Source organism: Papaver somniferum, chromosome 2 (assembly GCF_003573695.1).
Source record: "Papaver somniferum cultivar HN1 chromosome 2, ASM357369v1, whole genome shotgun sequence".
NCBI classification, from domain to species: Eukaryota; Viridiplantae; Streptophyta; class Magnoliopsida; order Ranunculales; family Papaveraceae; genus Papaver; species Papaver somniferum.
The window spans coordinates 134395848-134407428 of NC_039359.1; the positions used below are offsets into that span (position 1 = coordinate 134395848).

At 39.5% G+C, this 11581-nt stretch overlaps 1 protein-coding gene across 1 annotated transcript; it reads right to left on the reverse strand.

Moving 5' to 3' along the window:
* Window positions 1-9995: 9995 nt before the first annotated feature.
* LOC113353980 lies at window positions 9996-11193 on the reverse strand. The gene has a single exon (XM_026597442.1). The coding sequence runs from the start codon at window positions 11062-11064 to the stop codon at window positions 10417-10419; it is 648 nt and encodes a 215-aa protein (XP_026453227.1). The 5' UTR covers window positions 11065-11193; the 3' UTR covers window positions 9996-10416.
* Window positions 11194-11581: the final 388 nt, after the last annotated feature.

The following is an 11581-nucleotide window of genomic DNA, read 5'->3' on the forward strand; positions in this document are numbered from 1 at the left end:
TTTTCCAAACTCAGCAGAAATTCTCAGAAATAGAACTTCCGCCAGTTCGCGGACTTAGCACACAAACGAGTTTTGGAAAATCCGACATAAATTCTCGGTCGAGAACTTCCAACAGTTCACGGACTGAGTCTGCGGACTTGGCAAGCCAATTCCACAATCCTCCCGATTTCTCTTGATCAACAAAGTTCGAAAACTTCGGTTCAAGGAATACATGGTTATGTAATCTAAACTCTCATTTCAATCATTGGGACATTCTCAGAGGACGTTATGTAGTCGTTATTCACAGACCGATTCACGTAAGAGCAATTCTCAAAGTGATTGAAACTTTTCATGATTTTCGTCACTAGGTGAAGATAAACTTGATCAAAGCGAAACCCTTTACCAACACACGATTCGAGATAAAAGATAAGAAATGAATACTCAGCTCGAAATGTCAAATGTGTATGATCTGGTCTATATAGCATACGACTTTTGTCTCATAAGAAATAGGAGATAAAAGAGATAGAATTTTGAGTGATAGATAAGTTCAAGTCTCCACATACCTTTTTGTTGATGAAGTTCCACGGTTCCTCGTATAGATCTTCGTCGTTGTACGATGAATCACCATGAAGTCCTTGAGCTCAACTACACTTTTCTATCCTAGTCCGAGACTTAGCTATCTAGGCTAGAAATCAAGATTTATAGTTTTGATCACTAAAATTGACAAACATGCTTGAGATAGCAACGCATGCGAGGTTGACCGAGCTATGCTCTAACACCTTCATTTCCAGTGGGACTCAAGGGTAGAGGAATACCCAACAGTGTCTTTATATAGCTTGACCACCAAATATATATGGCTTCCAGTTGTGATCCTGTTTTCCAAGATTCATCTACAGCTTATGTGGTCATCAACTAGAAACCATCTTTTATAGGTGTTTGTACCATGAGTAAAATTGCCTCATATTGGGCCAGAATGTTACCTGGGCCACTGTTCGGCTGTCATCCAAGCATGCTAACCAGTCGACCGACGGAGCCCACCAACCTGCCCAGTATTACATGAATTCAATAATCGGTCAATGGTCAACGTCAATGGCCAAAGTCAATGGTCAAAGTCAACTACCGGTCAACGGTCAAAGTAAACCATCAGGCAAATATGAAGCCATGCAGTTTTCATCCATATTACCGATGGTGCTGCCGTGCAGCTTCCAGCCAAATTGCCAGCGATGCTGCCGACTAGCTACCATCCAAATTGCCAGTCGCGTTTCTAACAAGTTTCAGTTAAGTAATGTGCCACACTGCCAGCCAGTCTCTACCCATTTTGTAAGTTGTGCACCAGCCATCGCCCATCTATACTGCCAGCCATTGCATGTCAGCCAGTCAGTCCATCATGCAGAATTAACACACAGAGGCATGGATGGAGGTTTCATGCAGAATTGATTCAAAGAGGCATGCAAGGGAAGTTTCATGCGGATTAATGCCAGGAGGCATGCAAGGGCAGTTTCATGCGTATTAATGCCAGGAGGCCTGCAAAAGCCAGTAAGTGCAGAATTAAAACAGGAGGGCAGTTTTGTGCAGTTCCATGCAGGATTAATGCAAGGCAGTTTATGGCCAGGAGGCATGCAGGGCATGGCCAGCAGGCATGCAGGGAAATTTAATTCAATTTATGTTATTTCGCAATTAAGAGAGGAGAGAATTTGCAACTGTATATAAGGGAAATTGTAACCCTGAGAAAAGGGGGGCTGGGAGAGAAAAAAGATCCATGTAATTATGATATCAATAAAATATCACTCCCCAAGAGGATTCGTCCGTGGATGTAGGCAAACCATGTCGAACCACGTTAAACTCGTGTCTCTCATCTTTATGCTATTTTATGTTTTTAACCCTGTTTTCATCAACAACACCAAAATCATCGTGTTTAGTGCCCATAAATATTTATGGGTACAAACATTGGCGCCGACTAAGGGGACTACGAGAAAATGAATCGTGTTTTCCCATTGAGAAAAGTAGTACAAAATGCTTCAAAATCGTCTCCGTTAAAAACAGTTTGAATGTCTTGAAAAATCACTGCTGCAGTCTAGTTTGATCGCAAATGTTGCATTCCAGTTGATCGCAGTTGCTGCAGACCATATAATCGCAGATACCGCAGTCCAGTTGATCGCAACTGCTGCAGTCCAGATTCGCAGTTCAAGATTTGCAGAAACTATCACCTTCGAACCACTAAAACTGCATCACTACAAAGACCGATGAAACGACATCCCAGGACGTTCGGCCACGTTAAAAGATGGCGCGAAAATGTCATCAAAGTTGTTGCAGGATATTCGATCCGCAACATGATTGGGTCCAGTTTTGATTTCAATCGTTGTAGTCCAGCAAATTGCAGCTGCCGCAGTCCAGTTAATCAAAGTTATTGCAGTCCAGTTGATCGCAACTGCTGCAGTCCAGCTTCACAGTCGGAGGCCACCAAAACCGACTCATTGGAAAGATCGCTAAAACTATTGGAAAGATGTTCGATCCACAACATGTCCAAGACCAAAGTTCGAACAAATTTCTTCCAATAAACGCATCATCAACATACTCAAGTTTGTAGTATTTTAAAATCACTACTGTCATGTTCGCAGGTTTGTCTAGTTTCCTACGTCTCTAGGCGCTTGAAAAACCTAGAGAAGACCTCCATAAAAGCATCTCAAAAAGTTCCAGAAAATACCACAAAAGTGTAGCAAAGCAGTGGTGGAAAGTCCATGGGAAACGGCCACAGTGCCCGATGAACCGTGGCTAAAAGTTCAAGGAGAATATTGTTGCAGACGAGAAAAGATAATAGTTCAGAAAACTGTTGCAAAATGTTCGAAGAAAATATTACAGTTGAAAACTGTTGCAAAATGTTCGAAGAAAAGATTACAGCTGAAAACTGTTGCCAAATGTTCGCAGAAAAGATCACAATTGAAAATTGTTGCAAGAAGTTCAAAAGGAAAGACCACAGTCACAGAAAAGTGTTGCGGAAATTTTCAAAAAACAAAAAAAAAGTCGGCGGCCAACCCCGCAGCAGTGCTATTCACCCACTTCAACAACTTTTGTTCACCCACTTCAGAGGTACAGTTAACCCACGTTTCATTCATTCACCCACGTCAAGGTTTTTTTCACCCGCATCATCAGCGACAAAACCCTAGGAAGGCGACACGTCAGCACAACATAGCGCCACGTGGACTGCCACGTCAACAAATTGGAGTCCAGTCACCATCTAGGGCCAGTGATCATCAGCCACGTCGACAGTCGGGTCCAGTCAGTGCGCCACGTCAGCAGCTAGGACCAGTCAACCCCTGCCACGTCAGTAGTTGGTCCAGTCAGCACCTACAATGTCAGCAGTTTGGACCAGTCAACACCTGGTCCAGTCAGCGATCGCCACATCATCATTTGGTCCAGTCAGCAGTTGTCACGTCAGCACTTGGTCGCATCAGAGGTCGCCACGTCATCATCCTTGATCCAGTCAGCTACTGCCGCGTCATCACACAATCCAGCATGCCACATCAGCAAATTGTCCAATCAGCACGCCACGTCAGCAATTTTTCCAATTGGTGACTACCACGTCAGCAATTTGTCAAGTCAGCTGTGCCACATCAGCTACTATACGCGCGCTAAGAGAAAATCTTGTTTCAGCAATAACTTCTTCGTTTTAAGTCTGACTCGAGTGATTTTTGGCTCATTGGAATCGCTTTCAATTCCTTACAACCATAAGGTGAAAAATCATGACTTTGAAAAAAAAAAATTTTGAGGTTTCAAGCGGCGACATCACAAACGGTCAACGACCACTATCAAGTGAAAACTACATATCATATTAGTGGACATCCTAACTGCTACATATACACAGATTCACAATACCACATCTCATAAGGTACGAACACAATTAAATATTTTTGCATCATTTCATATAATCATTCACACTTTTGTTCAATGGGACACCTACAATGTGGCGAGCATTTTCTCACAAGGAGATGCACACATTTCAATTCTGCGCGCATCTGGAATAGTGGGGTTGGCCCCCTGCGCGGGTTCCAGATAGCAGACACCTTGAACATTCATTCCATGCGCGAGCAAGATACAGCAAGGAAGTGCACCCTTGTGCGAGCATTGAGCAACATGACAATTACTATCTTCTGAGGGCGAGTTGCATATCACTCCGACGTGGGTGACCATCACATGGGGGGCGAAATATGTAACACCTCATGGTTTAAAGTAACTTTTTTAGGCGAGCTGTGTAACACTCCACACGCTTGGGGGCGAGTTACGTGGCACCTGAAAACAATGTGAAATTCAGCTGCTGGAAATCAAAACAAAAGGTAACCCGAACTTCTTAATTCTCCAACGAGTTACAGGATTAAGAGGGGGCGAGCATACACCCTAATAATTTGATGTAATTGTTTCAAAGAGTAACATTAATAACTACTACAGTTAAGTTGATCGAACTGCTGTAGTTCAGTTCAAAAGCAACTGCTGCACTCAGTTGGACGCAACTGATGCAGTCCAGTTTTACTCATCAATTCTGTAGTCAGTTAGACGCAACTGATGCAGTCTGGTTTTATTTGTAACTGTTACACTCAGGTTTATCGAACTGTTTAAATCCAGTTCCTCAGCAACTGCTGCAGTTCAGCTGATCGAAGCTTACTGCAGTCCAGTTATGTTCGCAAGTCCTGCAGTCCAGCTGATCGCAGCTGCTGCAGTGCATCTTTGCTCGTCGCTACTGCAATCCAGCTGATTGAAGCTGCTGCAGTCCAACTATGTTCGCAGCTCCTGCAGTCCAGCTGATAGCAGCTGCTGCAGTGCAACTTTGCTCGTCGCTGCTGCAATTCAGCTGATCGAAGCTACTGCAGTCCAGCTGTGTTCGTAGCTCATCCAGTCTAGCTGATCGCAGCTGCTGCAGTGCAACTTTGCTCGCCGCTGCTGCAATTCAACTGATCGAAGCTCCTGCAGTCCAGCTGATCGCAACTGCTACAGTGCAGCTTTGCTCGTTGCTGTTGCCGCCCAGCTGATCGCAGCTGCTGCAGACCAGCTTTTCTCAATGTTGTTACTACCCAGTTTTGCTCGTTACTGCAGAGGACAGTTTTTTGTGTCAGTAGCAGTCCAGTTTACCGCAATCATAGCAGCCCAGTTCCGTAGCAACTATAGCGAAATAGTCTACATCGCAGCTGCTATCCTGATTCATATAACTATTGACGACATATGAAGATCGATATCCTATCCAGTAGTACAACCAAGACAATTGGAGGTCCAACAACACTCAAAGTCTGTTGCCATATCAACTATTGAAGGATCACACCATTCCGCACGCAACTGCCACAGTTCAGTTTTACATCAACAGTTACAGCTCACTTTCAACACCACTCCGGTCCAGTGTCACGCTTCCGTTGCAGACTAGTTCAGCCTTCAATCCAGTTTTTTCATACAACAAAAGTTCATGATCAACTGTTGCCCGCTGATCTCCCAGTCACAATAGCCTCACTTGGGGGCTTCTTGATTGTAATTTCCGCAAATAACAAGGGAAGTTTGCCAATCACCTCAGCATAAATGATCCACGCTTGGGGGAGAGTTTCGTCATTGACTAAGGAAAAATAAATTTTCTTAACCCCCAACAAGTTGGAGGTTAAGAGGGGGCGATGTTTGTACCATGAGTAAAATTGCCGCATATTGGGCCAGAATGTTACCTGGGCCACTGTTCGGCTGTCATCCAAGCATGCTAACCAGTCAACCGACGGAGCCCACCAATCTGCCCAGTATTACATAAAATTCAATGATCGGTCAATGGCCAAAGTCAATGGTAAAGGTCAACTACCGATCAACGGTCAAAGTCAACCATCAGTCAAATGTGAAGCCATACAGTTTCCATCCATATTACCGATGGTGCTGCCGCGCAGTTTCTAGCCAAATTGCCAGCGATGCTGCCGACTAGCTACCAGCCAAATTTCCAGTCGCACTTCTATCAAGTTTCAGTTAAGTACTGTGCCACACTGCCATCCAGTTTCTACCCATGTTGTAAGCTGTGCGCCAGTCTCTACCCGTGCTATAACCATGCCGAACCACGTTAAACTCGTGTCTCTCATCTTTATGCTATTTTATGTTTTTAACCTTGTTTTCATCAACAACACCAAAATCATCGTGTTTAGTACCCGGAAATATTTATGGGTACAAACAATAGGCATGATAATACTTCGGTATTTGCTCTTATAGATGAAAACGGGAGATAGAAAAAGTTTTCATCATTCGGGAATGTTTGCTTGTGAAAAGTTGATTTGTATGCTTGTGTGTGTGAAGAAATACTTGAGGCACATGGTTGTGTCTTAAAGGCGTCGTATGTATGGTTGGATTGCTAATTTGAAAATAAATACTTCAAGTTGATTAATAATGAATTCCGGTAAGCCTTTCCCCCGCTACCAGATGTCTCGGTGCAAATCTTCGACTCATGTTGATACACCATGCTACGAGAAACCATATATTATTGATACATTGTGCCGCGAGAAACCATATACTATGTATGCATGCGTAAACGATGATGAGATTGACAATAAGACCCATCATTTGTAATAACATTTTAGACTATTGTAGCAATCCATTTCATTTTTACTTTTCTCCTCAACACTACCGATGTCATTATGTTAGAATACGGGCATCCAACTCAAAATCAATTGGCAATGAGTGAAGTGGTCCAAAAGACTATAATCCGCAGGATCTTAGATAACCTAGACTCTCATGCGAGCGTAGGTCTGATACCATGTTGGAATACAAGCATCCAACTCAAAGCCAAATAGCAGTGAGTTAGATGCCTGAGTATTATAACCCTACATGGGTTATCAGCAAAAAAAAATTAATTGATATCCCCCATCATTAGTTAACTCTCTGACTATATGGGGTATTATAAAAAATTATAGCAAATTGGTTTTGAGTTGGATGCCCACATTGTAACATGGTATCAGAGAAGGTATTTGTGTATGTCGATCGAGTCATTTGACCGCAGCTTTATTCCGCGTCAGTGTCACCCGATTTCACGCGTGTTAGACCCAACGAGGATACACGTGATGGAGGCGTGTTGAGATTATCATTAGTCCCACAACATTGTGTATAAGATCCTGCAGTTTATAATCCTCAGGGCCACTACACTCATTGCCAATTGGTTTTGAGTTGGATGCCCACATTCTAATATAGTATCAGTGTTACGCCAGTATGAGAGTCTAGGTTATCTAAGATCCTCCGGGCATCCAACTCAAAACCAATTGGCAAGGACTGAAGTGGCCCATAGTGTTATGTGTATAGAGGCTATGTGTTTTAGGCAATGTGAGACTATTTCATCCCAACACTACGTAGGATTTCTGGGCTTCCAACTCAAAAATCGGCGAAGAACCGCACGACGGACAAAATATAATTAATTATGAGAACCCCGTGCGAAGGACTAGATCCACATAATCCTCAAAAGAAATTGATTGAGAGTATTGGAACCATCAATAAATAGACAAAAACTTCTGAAAAGGGCCAAAAGAAGTGTGCGTCTTCAGCAAAATCTGATAACTTCAATTACGGTGTTAGATTTAGGATTGGTAAATATGGATGAAAACTTAAAAAAAAAACTAATACTACAGTGGAAGGAAGATCCGGCGGACGTAGCATTGAAGGCTACCGCCGCCGATTGAGAAAGAATGAAGTGGGCACAGGTTAGGATCGAACCTACTGATACCGACGTAGAACTAGAAAAAATAAAAATAAAATTGAATTTTATTGTTGAATGATATGATTTACACTGAGAACCCGTAGGGTATATATAGCGATACCATAACTTGGTATGCAAGAATAATACATGTAAACCAATTCATACTAAATATAAACCTAAATACTTAAACTTTTCATATGATTTATTTGTTACCAATCATATATTCTAACACATTGTAACTTCGACATAGGTTTTATTTCTAACCTACCCAACTCATTTGGGACTAAAAGATTGGTTGTTATTTGGGACTAAAAGCTTGGTTGTTGATACCAATTTAGAACTAGAAAAAATAAAGGCTTCTCTTAAATATAGCCCATGCTTTTATTAAATATAATCCACATAAAATAAGTCATTAATCTAATTAAGCGGATTCTTATAATTATTAACATAACCCATAAAATTTTACACAATTATAAATTATAAATCCCTAAATCAAATAAAATAAAATAAATCTAATTATATAATTTTCATAATCAAACTTATGTAAGATTTATGACATAATTAATTATTTTCAAGAATACTCAATTTAATGTAATCATGATTAGGAGAAAAGAACATCATCTTAGAATTCTTTTGTAGAATTATAGTGTTTATGGAGTTTTAGAAAATTGATTTTTTGGAAAAGAATCAAAACCTTATTTGATTATGTTTCTGTTTTCGATCGATATTGTTGTGGAGAATTTTTAAGAGAATAATTAGAATACATAACCTCAATCAATATCTGTAATCATGATTTAGAGAAAATACCATCATTTTAGAGAAAAAGTGAAAAGATGGGTTTAGTTTGTTTTGGGGAAAAGTAAACACTAAGGTTTATAATTGGACAATTTGTAAGAATTATGAGAGAACAATTAAAAATAAATAGAAGTATGATTTAGTTTGGATTAAAGAAGAAAAAGTTGGGGTTTATATTTTGATTTTGGGGAGTAGGATTATTAGTAGAAAGATTAAGACATGTTTGGTAACTTTGGTTTTTCATTTTAGTTTAAATATTTTGGGCTATAGTTAATAAAAGTGTGGGCTACCTTTAAGAGAAGCCAAAGTAAAAATAAAATAGACTTTTATTTTTGAATGATATAATTTACAATGAAAACCCGTAGGGTATATATAGTGATATCATAACTTGGTATGCAAGAATAATACTTGTAAATCAATTCATACTAAATATAAACCTAAATATTTAAACTTTTCACATGATTTATTATTACCAATCATATATTCTAACACATTATAACTTCGACATAGGTTTTATTTCTAACCTACCCCAACTTATTTGGGACTAAAAGCTTGGTTGTTATTGTTGTATTACCGATGTCATTTATAACAAAAAGATTTTTACAAAGAGGATTTGAGCGTTGGTTTTTTGGTGGATGAATATAATTTTTGTTGTTGTAATAAAAACAAGATAATTCTGCAACAACCACTACGGAGGCTCGTAAGACTAGTGCAGGGGAGACAACATAAATGGTTATAAGGTCTATGCAACAAGACTTGGAGGTGATGGCTCAATCAAAGGAGATTTTGACTACTTGTGTACAACATGATGGGGTCATCGAAGAGGCAGCCAAACCCTCAACAGAAATCGGACTGTTTATACTAAAAACAAGAAGAAATCAAGCGAAAAAGGTACTTGGCAAGTTCAACCTTGCTCCGATGAAAGTATGAATGCGGAATTAGATGAATCTTTGATAGGGAGTAGAGAAAAAGAAATTAGAGAACAAGAGGGTGACAAGGAAGTCAGCGATGAAAAAATCACAATTGAATCTTGTGATGATTTTAGTGAAGAGTCGGAGTATGAAACAAATAATGAAGGTATGAAAATTAAGAAGATGCATGAGAACTCCAGAAGAAATACCTAGAAGGAGACCTATGACTAAGGAGCAAAAGGTTGACAATCTTGTGAATGTTAGTGCTATATTAGGCGTTGGAGGAAAGAAACCCGACATGAAGAACGTATTCGGTGGCATAGTAGAAAGACAATCCAAGCTAAACCCTGGAAAAGAACTCGCTAAACTCAATTGGCCCGGGATTACAAAGAATGATATGTAGAGGGAAAAGAACCCCTACTAGGAAGAGATAGACTGCCGTATTGGTTTGTATGTCTTTTATTTTAAGCTCTTTGGAGCTGGGAGGGAGAGCTATATGCCTTTGCTAGTTGTTGTTAAAGCTTGTAGGCCATAGTACCTTAATGATTGTTAAAGTTTGTTGTGGTACTCGATTTTATTTCTCACTCATTATAAATCGTGATTATGATGAAATGAAACAAAAATTATAATCACAAGAACAATAGTATTAGCATTATTACTGGATCAACCAGTAAAAATAAAACATTACAGAGTTACTACTGCAACATGTAGCAGTAGTATAGCATAATAAATAAATAAAATAAGAAAAAGAACAAAAATTAAGGATCAGACGGGGAATGAATTTCTAGCTAGCGGAAGACATGAGTTGAGGAGGTTGCTCATTAGCTAATTAGATAATTAGGTGTTCATGGATTAAAGAAGAGTTATAGGTAGGTTTAGTTCTACGACCCATTTATTTGACAAAAATACATTGAGAGACAATTAATCTTCTTCAAATGCTTCTTGCCGATGTAAGTTGATATTGAACTCCAGACCTCTTGGTACAACAACCATGGCCAATTTGACTGTTGGACACTTATTACAAACTCTAGCTAATTCTTCATATCATTGTTCGGTAACCTTTTTTTCAATCTTTTCGTTCATTTCTTTTGTAATCGCAGGAATACAACTTGCAGTCCTCATAATCCCACCTTTATGAATGACTTTTCCATCTTTAACATCTCCTCTTTCTCTAGGACTGTAGGACTTGGCCCTGCTGATTCTCCCATCCAATCTTGGACTCTTTTTCAGTATCTCTCTCACGGCTTCAGCTTGATATAAAGCTGGATAAGCTCTGCCAAGGCTATTAAACTTTACACAAGCATTCATATGCGATGTTAATGCTTCTTCTTTTTTTCCTCCATTTTTCTCTAACTCTTCTTTCACTGCTTCAGAACATAACCCACATATCCATTTACCCGAAAACTTATCGCGAACTCGTTGGATATATTGAGGTGTGCACTCTTCTGACATTCCACAGCACTCGCATTTTGCATCTTCAACTTCGGAAATCGGTGGAAGTTTTACACCATTTTGATGTTGATCTAGTATTGCCGCCGCAGATTCTTTGCTGAATTCGAATGAAATATCAGAAGTTGTTCTTTTCAATCCATCCATTGATAGTCTTGGTGGTTTGCAGAAGTTTTTGTTCCTAGTAGTACTAGTAGTTGTAGTAATGTAAGAACCGACTATCGTTTCTCCGTTCGGTGCCATAATATAATACGCAACTTCAAATGTAAAGAGCACTAGTACAAAAATGTCACAAATCTTCTTCTTCTTTTTGGTGGGAGCTAGAAATTTGAAAGTGGCTAAGGTTTCACGAAGAGCTAGCTAGATAAGTTTGGATGAAATTTTTCTTACTAACTTTAAGAACCCTATGAGCTTATTTATATGATCTGTTGCATGCTCTACCTGTATAGGGCTATTAGAAGGTTCGAGCATATGTGGACTACTGTTAACCCTCGTGTTTGCTATTAATGTAGAAAGAAAAAGTTACTTAGATGTAGATTAGATCATGAAACCCCTGGATTTTTCATGAACGAAAAGGAAATTATATGAGAAAGTAATTTTCACATTAACATGTAGAGATAGAGAAAAGTTGTGTATGTAGAAAAAAACGTATATAATGAAGAAAAGAAAGTATTACCACCATCAATCATCTAGTCAACTCACTTAGACCACACATTACAAATTATTTCTCTCAGTATCACTTACGAATTATCTTTTGTAC

Excerpts from the sequence above, each read along its gene's own strand:
- LOC113353980 (XM_026597442.1), bottom strand. The coding sequence starts at position 11,064 with ATGGCACCGAACGGAGAAACGATAGTCGGTTCTTACATTACTACAACT.